Here is a 15,168-nt window from a genome sequence, read left to right as displayed (position 1 = left end):
AACACATAGCCGCGTGTAGACCACCGCGATGCATTCATCCGTGCTCCCTTCTTCCTGTCTACAATGATGCATGCACACCACCGCGTGTCCTCCACCCACAGCCACGACAGATCCGGCCGCCCTGCCCTTCTCCTTCACTCCCAGCCTTCTGGATCGATGGATTCGGAGGGAGGCGACCACCTACCTGCAGGTCCCCATGGGGCGCCACAAGTCGGGGGAGAAATCGTCGACCTCTGCGGGAGAGGGGCGGGGGACGACGGCGCACTCCGGTGGCCGGTCGCCGGAAGTAGTGGACACGCGCGTCCGCACCTCCCTACCTGTGTGTGGTGGCGGGGGAAACAGAGGAGGAAGATGAGACTGGTTTGGGTTGGACCGGTACACACGGCACAATCTGACAAAAACTTACCCTAGACTCTGTCGTAAGATCACATCAGACGGTCCACGCTCGGCCGCTTGGCAAGTCGAAATCGCGCGCGTGCACTTTTGGATTTTAGGAAAAACAAAATAGAGTGGTTGCCGAGGGTTTAGACCAGCCACAATCAGTAGTAACATATAGTAACACGGCCATGTTACTACTCAATGTTACTACATCTATAGTGAGGAGTAACATATGTGTGGTAACATGCAACACTTCATTTATTAGGATATAAACTCATATTGCCTTAGGGGGTGTTTGTTTCCAGGAACTTTTTTATGTAGGGACTAGAAAAAGTCCCTCTTAGAGACTTTTTTTACCAAACAAGAGGGACTTTTTAGAAACTAAACTAGGCATTTGGGACTAAATCAAGGAGAGTCTTTTTTGGGACTTTTCCAACAATGTCCCTCCATGCATTCATTGGCCCGCCACCCCATGGTGTTGTTTGATTGTTATTTTCTATATACTAAGAGCAACATGGTCATTTAATAACTTTTAGGAAGGGACTAGGGACTTTTTAGTCTCTGGAAATAAACAGGAAGGGACTTTTTAGGGACTAGGGACTTTTTAGTTGGGACTAGGAAAAGTCCTAGGACTTATGAACCAAATAGGGTCTTAATATGTGTGATGTTACTCATACTAGTAGTAACTAGCTATGTTACCACATGCCTCTCTTTCTTCATTTATTGGTTGCTACATCATCTATTTTATCTACTCCCTCCGTCCCATATTAGTATACATCCGTTTCAGTGACAACTAATATGGAACGGAGAGAGTAGATATGTGTAATGTTACTAGCCATGTTGCTCCTACCGTGGGTAGTCTTATAAGCTCCAGCTGTCCAACACGACCAGTCGCCAGCTCCATTCCCGCCCCCCTCAAAACCCTCTCGAGTTCCAGAACCTTCCAGAAGAACGTCCCGCAATCGTCGCCCTCTCCTCCTCTCCTCCCCATGGCCGCGTCGGCGTCGGCGGCGGGCGGCGAGCCCCAGAAGCAGTTCCTATCCATCATCCGCGACTTCGCGGCCGAGAAGTCCCACGGCGGTAAGCGTCCCCCTCCCCGCGGCCTCGCCGCATCCACCCCTGTAGCACCGTAGGGTTTCGCGTCCTCGGCTAACCCAAGCCCGCCGCCGCTACGAGTGCAGAGCGCACGGTGTCGGGCCTGAAGCGCCGCCTCGACGACGTGGTCTCAGCGTCCGACGCGGCCACGGCGGAGCTCGAGGCCGCGAAGCGCGCGCGGGAGGCGGCAGAGACGGAGCTGCGCGGGAGCGAGGTGCAGGCATCCATCGCAGACGCGTCGATACAGGCGCTCGAGGTATCTCCCCATCACCCTCGCCCCGAAACGTGTGAATCGTGCCTCCGTTCAGTGCCAGTTCGCCTGATTTGGTTCGACGTGTTGTCGTGGTGCGTTTAGGCGACGATCTCTCGTCTCCAGGAGGAGATCGCGAAGCTGGGCTCTGAACTGGAGGCGCTTAAGGTCAGAAATCTCGATAATCGAAGCGGGTTCAGTTAGGATCCTGGCCTGTTGTTGCTTAAATATGACGCGCTTTGTGTGTTGGTGTTGTGTGTGTGTGTGTGTGTGATTGGAATTGGAACTGGCGGGGCTGCGCTTTTGGTGCTCGATGAAATGGCTCCAAAGAGCACGGAGGACATCGAGAGGTGAGTGGGATGGACTCTGTCTATCGTGCTGTTTCTTTTGTGCTCCAGTACATATCAACTAATTTACACATGCGCCTGCGCTGGTTGTTTCAGAGAGGAGTTCTTGAGACAGATGCTTGAAATGAATGCAAGGATAAGGTATGTGTTATTCTTTTGGTTTGCCGGCACTGACTACATGTCGTTCCCTGGATATGCAATCAGCTATTCAGCTGTGGCTTGGGCTGCATCTCTTGTTTGCTTTGGTACTATATATAAACGACCATGCCATTGTCTGGCATAGTACTTCGCCTATGTTCAAACTACAGTGAGGGATCGAATAGGGATATATATGTGGATCTCGAAATTACAGTGATCCGTGAAATAGAGCATTGAATATGTTTTAACACATTAACCTGCAGTAAGGGTAATCATGTGATATTTTGGACAGCATTATTAAGATCCTTTGCTATAACCTTATGAAGATAGTGTCAAGGGATACTACTAAGTTTTGTTTAATTCTTCAGAATAGTCGAACAGAATCACTTTTCTACCTTTTCTTTTTTTATTATGTCTACTTGGTATATTTTCTTTGCCTGCTAGCTAAAACTTGCATTAGAAGTTTCTTATTTGCTAATTATCTCGAGATAAACTTCATTCCTCCTCTGCAGGCAGTTTCAACAGAAGGCTTCTGCAGAATTAGCAGAGAGGTGCTCTGGGCCGCCATCAGCAGATGGTAAGCAAGGCAAGTCAGCAGAGGGTAAGGACGCCAACTCGCAGTGCATACATAACACTTTCGGTTCCTGAATACCTTAAGAAGGGTTCCTGTAATTTTGCAGTTCCCATATTGTTTCTGTTTGATTCATTTTGCATAGTTTGAAGGGTAACCGGAATTATAAGTTGTACTTCTGTGCTGTTCTTTATTATGTCTGTACCCAAAAGCTTGTTATTTTTAGCTAGATCAATCTATGTCTTTGTTGTGGCGTAGAAGAGTAAGGGTGCACATAATAATGTAATGGCTGATAAGCTGCTCTTGTATTCTATCCTCCATAATAAGATAAATATGTGATTGCTTAATAAGATAAAGAATCTTGAAATGTGTTCCATTCGGTGTTGTGTAAGCTGGAAATGTGTTTCATTCTGTGTTGTACATATACTTACAGATATAATTTCTGTTATTGTAAGGCAAGCTATTGTTGGCTTTGTTTTTCTGCGATCATTTTGTTAATTATGTGCTCTGCAATGTGCTAAGGGTATGAGCTGCATGATACTTCTCTCATTTGCCCTTATGAATCTCCTGTCTAAAGTACTGTGCTCTATATTGCTACTTTCTTGTTTCCTATTGGACTGAAATGTTCACCTTGGCAGGTCAAAATGTGAGCGACATGAATGAAACTATGGACTCAGAAGGTATGTTGACAGATTCGGTTGATCAGATGAACAAGATGAATGCTGAGGTGCATGTATTGGAGGAAGAGTATCAAAAGGACCTGCTTGAACTTGAAAAGGTTCTTCTCTCCATTCTTTCACCCAATATTGTGTTATTTATTAACTATTCAACTTTCAATGGATGTGATACACTTGTTTGGTTTTCTCCGTGTATCACTCAACTAGTTTTACATGCTGTGAACTAATGTGCTAGACATGTGTGTATTATCTGCATTATCCTTTTCAAAAGTCAAAGAAAATAATGCCAATGCTATTCGTCACGGTGCAAAATATAGTAGTTTATGCTGATAAATATTTGTTGTGCTAAATGTTTCCAAAGACATTTGTATGATAAACACTAGGACCACCATAATTCCAACCGTACGGGGCTAACATGCACGTACTGAGGCAGATGCTGCTGCTGCGGGTTTTTTTTCACATGCTGCTGCTGCATTGTGAGAACTATAGTTCCAACTTCCAAGCTATAGCGATTCTCATAATTTTAACAAGAATATAGTAGTACTTGCTTTTTTTATGTATTCAGTTCGCTGCTTTTGCAGGAATGCGCATTGTCTGACGTTTTATATGGACATAAATTTTAACAGCTCTCTCAAGACTGTTGCCTTGTTTTACAGCTGCGTCATGAACTGGCTGATGTGCGAGCAAAGAGAGCTCTTATGGAGGCTGTGATGAAAGAGACGAAGAAGTTGCAGGAGCTCGGAGGATATCCTTTTCACCTGTCTAAAAATCACTTCGTTTGCGCAACTATTATTTATATGTACATATGTTCCTGCCGCTTCTTCATCCGTGTGTGTTTGCGGAAGCTTTCCTTGACTCGACGCAAGCGCGTGTCCGAACTGGAGAATGTGCACCATTCACTCGCTGAGGAGCTCCAGAAGCGCTACATATGCCCTGGCTGCGGAACCAACAACATGGCGCCGGAGGAGGAGGCAGCACCGGCAGCGGCGGTGGCAAACTAACTAGAGAAGTAGAGAGCACGCTGGTAGCTGCGAATCGGCAGGGCTGGTACCTGGTATGAGTTCCCAGTAAATCAGTGACACGGATCAGATTGTTTGTGGACGATAAAACCCCCCTAGATTAGCCGGCTGTACTTTGGCGAGCGGTTAGCTCTTGTCGTTGCATTACCTGACCTGCAGTGCCTGTCGAAACCACTGGGACACAGTCGTAAAATTTTCAGTGATCAGTACGAATACACGTCTTGTATCTGTTTCTTTGCTGTCACTGTCCGGTATTGTGATCTGAACGGTTTACGAGCACTCTTTGACTAAAATTGGTCAAGCACAAAATCCTCTGTGTTTTCTCTTTTTTTTTGCAGGGAAAGAGTATTTCTATTAGCTAGCAAAAATACTCCAGTAGACGCAATCAGAGATCATAGCAGGGGCAATTTCCGGTAGAAAGTTATGAATCCACACTGCTGCTTTCACCTACTCCCTCCGTTCGGAAATATTTGTCATCAAAATGAATAAAAAGAGATGTTCTCTTACATCCCTTTTTATTCATTTTGATGACAAGTATTTCTGGACGAAGAAAGTACATAGCCTTGCTAGGCCATGACTCGCAGAATTGGCTGTGATTTATCTTACAGTTTTGTTAAAACACATCTAGATGTGCCATAAGTATTGCACATCTAAGTCGTATATCATTGATCTTACATTGAAATTCGTGTGAATATTTTCCAATTTTGCTAAAGCACATCTAGATGTGCCATAAGTATTGCACACCTAAGTCATGTCATTAATCTTACATTGAGATTCGTGTGAATATTTTCTTTCTCTTTTTTCTTTTCTCTTTATGCTTGATTCACTCACTTAGATGTGCAATAACTAGAGCACATCTAGATGTGCCCTAGACACACCCAATATTTTCTTTTTCTTTTTTCTTTTTCTCTTTATACTTAATTCACTCAATTAGATGTGCAATAACTAAAGCACATCTAGATGTGCAATAACTAGAACACATCTAGATGTGCCAGACACACCCTTTATCTTAACAATAGATACATTCCTTTCCTCAACAAATTCATGAATATCTGAACCCTGGATGAATACTGCGACGTGTTAGGCGTTGATGGATACCGCTTCAGAACAGTCGGTCTCCATCGTCAATGGAAGGAGTGACCAATGCAGGTCTAGGGTGAGGCTTTCCATCGCTGCCAACTCCACATTCACCCCCAACATTTTCTACTGTGTTGCTCTGCTCTTACATTCTCTTACGCCTTGGGAGTGAAATCGACTTCGTTTGCTACTTGTCCAAATAGGGCACCGGGGACAACAGAAGTTGTTGACCAGTGGCTAACAAGTGCCAAATACTAGTAGTACACTATATATTGGGACACACCGCTGTTGATCCTGATATTTCTCACAATCGCCAGATACACAAAATATTGGGATGCACTGATGTAGATCTCCCGCTCTACAGAAACTAACCTCGCAAAGGACGCTAAAACTATATGTCAAAATTATACAACAACATAAACTACCCTATCAAAAAGAAAAGATTGAACTAAACGGAGTCATCACGTTAGTTTCTCCAAACTTTGTAATAGCTTGACAGAATTTTCCATGTTACTGGACAAGAATCCGGATTCATGCTTAGCCTCTTGCTTGGAAAGATAGCTCTTGGCTGCTTTGACATATGGGAATCCAGGCCCAAGCATGTGAGAAGCACAAGATGCCTTGGAAGCGAGGAGCTTGCAATCACCTGTAACAACACGGAAGACGTCATTATCTGTGATCACAACACAGCAGTGCAACTGGAATCGTGCCAAGTGGGGGACATGCATCTGAGAGTAAAATGGAAGTTGCAAAAAGAGAAAGAAATCATGAATGCCTAGAATTTAGTGCGCACAGAATAGTCTGGTGTAGCTGACATATATTCATTTTCTATATTGCACAATAGATATTTTATTACAGTTATTAATATCTGTAGTCAGCTCTTTATCGGTATGGAAAACACAAAGGGCCAAATTTAGTACGTTTAACTCCATAGCATTGTCTTGTCCCATACAGGAGAACCCCGTGATGCCATGATCGTTTCAAGGTGAAGGCATTGCACCATACGCCTGGCAATTACTAACAGCTACCTAAAAAATATTTTAACAAGTGATAGCCTTATCCTGCTGTAATAAGGTATGCCAGTTCTATAAACCAACAAAATCTAATATCAAACTGGGCCAGCCAGGGTCCACGTTATACAGATACCCGTCAACTTTTTTTAAACATGGGCTGCCAAGAAAACCACGAGTTTAAATGCCAATGGACTAGAGATTGCCCTATATCAATGTAGTCTTGATAGCATTTACTATCTGACAAAGTTGATCAAATGAAGGGGAGCACCACGTGATTGCATTTCAGCAATAATTGAGTTAGAGGGACAAGCAGTTACCTTTTGCAGTTTCTGACATATAGATGTTTTGGCTGAAATGACGGTTCATCCACCATTTGCATCGGAGCTTCCATGATTCCCTCGTATGTTGCTCAAAGAAGACTGAAGAAAGACTACTAAAAGCATCAATCGATGCATCTCCTTCAACATTACATGAAATACAATCCTCGTAGTCAGTAGTACGATCAGAAAAAAGCCGAAGGAAGCATGATACAAGCTCCTCCCAGATGGAAGGCTTCCCGTTCACACAGTCTAGATGCAAAACAATTCTCTCAAGTAGTCGGGTGGTATTATAATATCCTGGGGAACCAACAACAGGTTAAGAAAATGTAACCATTGCCACTAGCAAAATAATCAAATCGTTAACATTTCTGAAGTTCGCATAGATAAGCAATGTAATAAACTTTAGAAACTGGGAAACCACGAGTAGCATTGAAGTTCATTTTTTCTTCTGATAGTGATATCACTACTAATATTCTGTTTTGATGATCACAAAAATGGCTTCATAGAAAGATCAACATGCTTACATTCTACGATGTCCTGTAAAATACTTCATGCACGATCTTCTCTACTATTCTGTTTTGATGTAACAATCTAATGACATTTCTACTTTACTAATAAAATGACCAGTATCAGTAATAATTGTATGGATTGCTTGAGACTAGAATACTTGACATGCAACAAGCAAGAATAATTCAGTTTCTTCGGGATTGTAGTTTCGAGTTACTTTTCCAGTGATGAAATCAAGAGCATAGTTACAAGATAGCAATATTTCCACTCTCTATACCGAATTTAGTGCCACAAGAGAAGGTTAGTAGTTATAGTGCCAACCAGCCACCACTAACTTCTAAAACCCTTTGCTTTAGACCTTCCAATTGATGAAACCAGTCCAAGTAAACACCTTAGCGTAAACCACTATAATTCCCATACAGCAGGTTTCAGTGATGTCAAAGGTAGGTATTGGAGTAATAGCAACACATCGATTTAACACTTCTTTCCTCAATAGTCCATTTGTTTATCTTATTCCGTTGACAAATGGCCTAACTGCAGGGGAAATATGGACTTTAGAAATAGTTCATTACTTCAGTCCAGTTTTGCTGATACCAATTTTTTTTTCTTCTAGAATGTATGTAGCAGTACCAATGTAAGGAGTCGACTACCAAACTAGAATTGATCAAATAGTAGAGCACCATGGGAGAAAAAGTCTTCAGCCAAAACCTTTTCTGTGCATTTCAGTTAGCCTCTCAACCGAGTAGCTACATGTAGGATCTCTCTGCAAAGCTTCCTCATAGCAAGAAGATATAGTTGATACTTGATTTTGGTCAAAATACTCTAGCAGTCTGCCTCGCAATCTGCATTACAAAAACTAAACTTCAGCCACTTAGCTCACAACAGCTTATATCAGTACAGACAAGGAACAAAAAAACAGAAACTACCACAGTCAAAAGATGTTTTAGAAACATAAAATGAGAGATGAGATTTAAGATAACAAATTGCTTTAAATGATAACCAACGACATGATGGCTTGACAACCTGAAAGGAAGCGCTGTAGTAGAACTGCGGCAGGTCTTCTCAAGTTCACAAAGTGCATCTTTCAGTTTATCACCAAGCAGGAGAATCTACACCATAGTAAAGGTAGCTAAAATGGGTCTACAGATGAAAACAAAATCCATACAAGAAATTGTATGGTTATATGCAAAACATGGGGTACTGGTTTGATAGACAAGTACCTGTATTAATGGCAATAAGGCTGCCATTACTGGTGGTGACGAATGAAGAGCCACTTTTAGACATCTTTCTGCATCTGCGTAGAAGGCATTAGGTGTTGACTTGTACTTCCAGTACGAATCAAAGCAATCACTTGAAGTCCCAGCAGCATGCTTTAGACGTAGTGGCAACAAGCTTTGTTCCAACCCTTCAAGTACCATAATAACATCTAACATGTTAATACATAATTATGCGGAGCTATAAAACAAGCTTGATAAAGATAACAAAAGTAATGGACAAACGGTTGCTCAGATTAATGAGGCTAGTTGATCTGATGAGGGACAGCCACGAAGCTATAATGTACATGCAATACATTACTACCAACGATGAAGGATCGATCCAACTCTAACAAAAAGAAGGATAAATCTACACGATGCTTCCAGCGCATTCATCAAAATCTGTTTCTGACTTGCCGGATGCAAAAAGAAGTAACAAACCTTAAGAGTTGTCAAGCATTGTTTATATACCTCTTTGAAAATTCATGTCATACTCTCATATTTTGGATCCAGATGCATCAAATAAAAGTAAATAAAGGCTAAAACTGGTTGCAGTATTGCTATCAAATAGAAGTGGATGGTCGAAAAACAAAATGTATTAGAAGGTATATGACATCAAACCAGTGGTTCTTTATGATTGCTCTAGATGTTCCAGTAATGTAATCACTCAGTGTCATTTTTCTACAGATCCCCAGAACTCGAAACTACCTAGTACTTAGTGGAAGGGAAAAAACAGATGAACATCTTGAAGAAGTAGATGGAAAGTCACTAACCACAGGTAGGGGCATCAGAGGTATTAAAAAATACGCTTCGAAAATCTGCAGAAACCACTTCCTCTTTCACTTGTGAATCTACTGAATCGTTTTCCTTAACAGGATAAACAGAACGAGATTTCTTGGGAATCTTGCATTTTTTGTCTATATTCCCATTATTGATAGAACTTTCTGAAGAGCAAGCAGGAAAACTGGCATCATCAACATCAATGCTGCAATTGTCATCTGAACTATCCTGAAGACCATTTTCTCCACAGGTATTGGATGACATAGAAATTTTGCATGATTCATTGTACACATCAAATCTCTCAAGTTGCATATCTTTGGGCAAGCCAGAGTACCATTTATCATATGATATCAAGCCATGTATCAGATTTAGAGTTGGTTCCTTCTGTAGTCCGTCCTTCGCGATGAGGCTGAAAAAAGGAATAGAAGCTCTCAATTCTTTTATCTCAGTGCTGACAAGACATGTCTGTGGAAGAGAAAATTAAAACAAGAAACTAAATCATCCAAAAGCTTCAACACTTGAAAAGTACTCTAGTTACCAGAATTAAGATGCTACACATATCTTAACACAATGTATGCATTTAACAAATGCATACTTTTGTACTATCTGTAGATTCCTTTCATCATCATAAAAAATTTCCTAGATTGACGCATATGAATACCACACAAATGTCTCGTGAGCCACTCAGTTGGCGGGAGGTGAGAGTGTACACCACCAACCATGTACTTGAATTTGGGTGCCTACTTCTGTTAATGAAAGAATAAATTCCACATTCGACCAGATATTTGTGATACGTGACAGTTTGAACCACATTTAGTTTTCGGTGACACTTTGAAGCAGATTTTGCACAAATTATTCCACTCTGAAAAACACTTTAGCATTTGAATTAGTTCTGATGTGATGGTCACACTCATCAGGGTGATGTAACAGTCACCTATTGCTTGACACATCGCAAGACTAACTGTGGCGTACATTTTGCAAACATGCATCCGATGTGGCAGAGGCTAACCGAAGGTCCAACAGCCGCTCTCTGCTAGCTATTACTGCTCTCTGGTAACCCAAGTTCTGCTACGTTGGACAGTCCAGCTAGCCTCTGCCACGATGGACATCGCATCTCTAGCTAGCCTCTGTCATATCGCCGGCTAGCCTATGCCATGTCAGAGAGTATCTGTGAGATGCATGTCCCAATTGGCCTGCAATGTGTCAAGTTGCGAGTGACACACTACCCAGACAAATGGGGCAATCATGTCAGAACCACTTCAAAATCTGAAATGGTTAAATGTGGTTCAAAGTGGAATGTTTTGTGCAAAAACAAAAAGGTGGTTCAACCTGTTACTATGTAACAAATACCTGGACCAAAATGGATTGTATCCTTAATGAGAAGTTACCTAGTACCTCGCAGGCAATACAGTCCTTGCCTGATAACATGTGAAAAAACAATTTCTTTGGATTTAACATGATAGACTGATACTTGGTTTCATTAAGGAAGTAAAATGAATTAGGCATGTAAATTGTAACAACAAACAAGATGACATGGCTATAAGCCTATCACAGATCAGTGTGTTCCCAAGAAAAGGCATATCAAAAAATGTGTACAAGACATGGCAGATGTAAACACTAACAGACTGTGCCGGTAACTCACACTCTTGTTGCATTGTGTGCATCGTCGATCTTGCCTTGTGAAAGATAAAATAGAGCCAGTTCGAGTTTAACCATGTGTTTCTGCCAAACAAATTAACAGGGTTTAGCAAATACAAAGGAGCATGATGTTTGTACATCTATTACCATATAATAAAAAGGATTAGATCAGAGGTAATACAGAAAACAGAACACAATTAGAACTGAATACTATGATGTACAACATGATCTTTTTATTAAGCTAATCCCATGACCTTAGTATTCAGGTGAGTCTATGAACATACGAAGTTATGACTCAATGTTTCGGATCAACTGAATCCAATTTTGCCATGGCATGCAGAAGTTTAAATTGCAACCAACCTAACTATAAAATACTAGCAAGCCACAACAGAATAAAAACACACGTGCACAAAACTGCATATTGTGATTTCGAACTCAACAAAAAGAGGGCCGTTTGCTATGTTTTTAAAGCGTCCCTAAGGCGACGCCTAGGCGTCGAAGCGCTCCCCCTCCGCTTTGGAAAATCGACCGCTTTGGGCGCCTAGGCGTCCAAAGCGCCCGCCTAGGCATCGCCTAGGCGCCAAAGCGCCCCCCCTCCCTAAGGCGGTAAGGCGTCGCCTTAAAAAATAGGCCGTTTGGAATATAAGAATCCCAAAACAAAAGAACAGATGTAGGATACTTTTGAAGAACATAAACAGGAGTACTACAATACACTTTGATCCTCTGCCCTGTGTCAGCTTTTACCTCACCCTAAGTTCATGTTGTTCTACTGATGAAGGACCACCCATGGTTTTACCAAATACAGCTGGTGTTGAGCAACTGCAGACAGTTCAGGTAGCAACAAAATATAGGTGCATCAGAAGGCAGAGCTCACAGTTGTGCGGGCTACAGGGCAATGCGCACATGCCAGATGGGCTTCAATAATCTCTACTATAGCAACGGTATCACTCCTATAGACACAAGTTAGCAGAAGATTGCTGACCAGACTTCACAGCAAATGCCCTTTCCCCATAAAGTTCATACAAAAATCCAACGAAAGGTACAATAATAAGGAACTTTCATGTGTATGCTACTATGCTTATATCCAAACAAATGAACAGTCCTAATTCCTGTTGGATTTGGAATTCAATGTTGTTCCCGGAAACATTTTTTATCCAATTAGGCTCTGAATAGTACTGATTGGTAACAATACGGATTATAACAAAACCCTGGTTCCATTTTCAGGTGTTTGTTCAGATATGGTTGTATTAACAAATTTACTCATGGTATATATAAGAATAAGATAATTAACTAATTTAACATTGTATTAGTCTAAAAGTTGACAACAAATTAGGAACTTACTTTTGCAGAAGTAGGCAACCACATTAGCCGTTGTATCCAAACATCAAAAACCTTCTGCGTCCGGTGGTAGTAGGTTCTCCTCCCATGGTTGCCACTATCCTGAGCAAGGCGTCTATGAATATCCATCGCATCCTTCAATCGAGCAACTAGCCTTCATTAGAAAACACTAACTTTACCAAAACCATGAGCTGCTATAAAAATTAGTAATTACACCCTGCATGTTCTGCTTACCACTAAAATGCTGCGGACCTCCTCGAAGGAGTCAGGGCGCTGGATGCCAGGTAGGAGCACGGAGAAGACCCCTGCAGCATCTCGCCATTGGTGCGTGCGAACATGACTGTGGAGGAGACGGCCAAGGCGTCCACGATTAGCCCACATGGTGGGGGCTTGCTCTGTAATGGGCCTCTGAGGGTAGGGGCGTCGTCTCCGGACCACCTTCCCTCCCGTGTCCTTGCCAGCGTCTGCATCGAGCTCACGCTTGACAGTGGTAGTCGGCGTTGCGCTGGGCTGCTCGCTCCACTTATCCACAGAGGAATCGGCCCTTGAAATGCCCGGCGGGGTAGCTTGGGGAGTGAAAAGGGGCTGCTGGATTGGGGTTGCCGGCAGGCAGTGCCGGCTGCGCTTCTTGTGCGGTTGTGCGTGCAATGTTTCCCCTCCTGCATTCTTGCCAGCCCCGTCGTCGGCGTCAGGCTCGCTCTTTATGGAGGTGGGCACGGTCATCGGCGTTAGGTCCAGCTCCCCGCACCGCTTGACATCGAAGGAATCGGTTTTCGAAATCCCGGACAGAATAGTTTGGGGCGTGAGCAGCGGCTGGCTTGGGGTTACCGGAAGGTGGTCCCGGCGGCGCTTCTTGCGGGGCGGTGGGCGCGAAGTGCGAGCGGCAGCGGTGGTGCCGACGTCGGGCTCTTCCTTGACGGGGGTGAAAGCCGGTGGAGATGGCGACAGCGGCAGCCGCGCCATAGCATGAGGCGGAGGCTCACCGCGACGGCCGCAAGGTGAGCTGCGCGGGCGGAGGAGAGACGCGAGCGCGGCCGGGAGGAGCGGAGACGCTACCGCGAGACGCCCTGCTCGGAGGCCGCACGGCTTGGTGCAATCTGTGGCTCCAGCGCCGCACTCCGCGCGATAGCTTCTCGCGAGGAGCTGGGCCCCGTTCGGCACACCAGGTGCAGATGGAGGCAGCCGGGGGGCGCCGGAAACGACGGGGAGACGGCGGGTCGATGGCCGAGAGGGGAGAGAGGAGGCGGCGCGGCTGCGAGACAACCTGACGGGGTAGGGACGGCGGCGGCCGGCGCTAGGGTTATCTGGCTTCCAGAAAACGCTGGCTCCCGCTCCTAATCTAGTGTCAGGCCTAAACCTGCAGGTGTCGATGAGATTCAGTTATCCAACGACTGAGATGCCTCCACGCCTTACCGCTTCGTCGAGAGCCGTTGATTTCCTAAATGTACCGTTATACAGTAGTAGTTACTGTTACTTTTCACTTTGTCAATCACTTTAGCCTATATAACCAGCCGGGATGTGGCTGGCGTGTGATCTGTCTTTTCTCTTACAGAATTCGCCTCGATGGCTTACGGGATACTTCAAAGTTAAATCAATAGCAAATACATCCAGATCTGAGATTTCCCCGCTCCCAAATTTCTTTGATTTGCTTGCTAAATTCGCATAGGTCTAGATCGGTCCTGACAAATGGTATCATGAGCCATAGTTCTTCGGCAGAAACACGCTCCGATCGGGAAAAAATTCCAGATCGGCGATTCCCACCCTTCTCCGTGAGCAACGACGGCGGTAGGATTTTCCGTTGGCGTTGGTGGTGGGGAGCGGTTGGTTGGCACAGATTAGCCGAGCGGAAACGGTTGTTCGAGCACACTGCTCGAGCAGTAAAATTCCGTGTTCCAGCATTGATCCTTGTGCTAGGGAGGCGTGGATCGCAACGGCGGCATGATTCGAGGTTTGGGAAGGGTTCCTGGTGATCCAGAGGTAAAATTTTGTACCCACACCTCGAATCAAGGAGATGGGGCGAGCAAAGGCAATGATGATGCGGATCTGCAAGAGATGCTGGCAATTCGTGAAGATTTTGCAGTCTTAGAGAAGGATAGCATGGAGATGCAAGTTCAGGTGTCCAAGTTGCAAGACGAGGTGCAGTCCATTGGCTCTAAGCAAGGAGAAAATTGCAAAAACAGTGGGCACAGCGGAACAAGGAAACAGCTAGCAGCAGAAAAGGAGAAATCAAAGCAGTTAGAAGACATGCGGCTACACAACTTACCACCTATCAGGACTAGTAGACCAGCAGCTCCTCCTGGATTTCATAACCAGGGCAGGCAAGATGTAGCTAGTCAGATGGGAACTTCAGTAACTGGCGGAAACAAAGAGTATACTCCTGCATTCAATCAAATATATCAGCAGAATAGAGATAGGCAGTTATGGCAGGGGTATTATAAAACATATGAACATGACATGCAAGCACAGTTCATGAAATCTATACTAGAGGACCCAAGTTGGATTTCCCTAGATTTTCTGGCACAGACCCTGTGGGGTGTATAAGGCAATGTAACAAATATTTTCAAATGTCTGGGGCACCTGAAGAATATAAAGTATCTCTAGCCCAAATGTACATTATTGATAAAGCAGATACTTGGTTGAGAAGGTCTGGTTTATTAAAGAAACAGTTTAACTGGAAGCAATTTGGAGCTGAAGTGGTGAAAAGGTTTTCTGAACAGGGTACTTATGATTTAACAGAGAAGTTTACCAGTCTGAAACAGCTCAACAG

General features: G+C 43.8%; 2 protein-coding genes across 2 annotated transcripts; one reads left to right on the top strand and one right to left on the bottom strand.

The window, feature by feature from the left end:
* Positions 1-1,250: 1,250 nt before the first annotated feature.
* LOC125523744 lies at positions 1,251-4,709 on the top strand. Its single transcript, XM_048688807.1, has 9 exons — positions 1,251-1,458; positions 1,560-1,729; positions 1,829-1,891; positions 2,054-2,073; positions 2,167-2,211; positions 2,721-2,809; positions 3,418-3,557; positions 4,113-4,201; positions 4,322-4,709. Exons 1-9 carry the CDS (start codon positions 1,368-1,370, stop codon positions 4,455-4,457), a joined length of 843 nt encoding a protein of 280 aa, XP_048544764.1. The 5' UTR covers positions 1,251-1,367; the 3' UTR covers positions 4,458-4,709.
* A 1,066-nt stretch (positions 4,710-5,775) lies between these two features.
* Positions 5,776-13,735, bottom strand: LOC125519689. Its single transcript, XM_048684421.1, has 9 exons — positions 12,636-13,735; positions 12,405-12,536; positions 11,068-11,147; positions 9,419-9,834; positions 8,613-8,797; positions 8,416-8,501; positions 8,101-8,234; positions 6,883-7,182; positions 5,776-6,198 (listed from the first exon to the last, which is right to left on the bottom strand). Exons 1-9 carry the CDS (start codon positions 13,362-13,364, stop codon positions 6,014-6,016), a joined length of 2,247 nt encoding a protein of 748 aa, XP_048540378.1. The 5' UTR covers positions 13,365-13,735; the 3' UTR covers positions 5,776-6,013.
* Between the last annotated feature and the right edge of the window lie 1,433 nt (positions 13,736-15,168).

This window comes from Triticum urartu, chromosome 7 (genome assembly GCF_003073215.2).
Source record: "Triticum urartu cultivar G1812 chromosome 7, Tu2.1, whole genome shotgun sequence".
Classification (NCBI taxonomy): Eukaryota; Viridiplantae; Streptophyta; class Magnoliopsida; order Poales; family Poaceae; genus Triticum; species Triticum urartu.
Note: the sequence above shows the minus strand (reverse complement) of the source record. Positions and strands in the feature narration are given on the sequence as shown.

Bases quoted from the DNA above. Each gene is read 5' to 3' on its own strand.
- LOC125523744 (XM_048688807.1), top strand. From the start codon at position 1,368: ATGGCCGCGTCGGCGTCGGCGGCGGGCGGCGAGCCCCAGAAGCAGTTC. The intron at 1,730-1,828 runs GTATCTCCCCAT...TGGTGCGTTTAG, and splicing joins CGTCGATACAGGCGCTCGAG to GCGACGATCTCTCGTCTCCA. The intron at 1,892-2,053 runs GTCAGAAATCTC...ATGGCTCCAAAG, and splicing joins CTGAACTGGAGGCGCTTAAG to AGCACGGAGGACATCGAGAG.
- LOC125519689 (XM_048684421.1), bottom strand. From the start codon at position 13,364: ATGGCGCGGCTGCCGCTGTCGCCATCTCCACCGGCTTTCACCCCCGTC. The intron at 8,798-9,418 runs GTTAGTGACTTT...TGGTACTTGAAG, and splicing joins CTCTGATGCCCCTACCTGTG to GGTTGGAACAAAGCTTGTTG. The intron at 6,199-6,882 runs GTAACTGCTTGT...GTGTTGTTACAG, and splicing joins TATGTCAGAAACTGCAAAAG to GTGATTGCAAGCTCCTCGCT.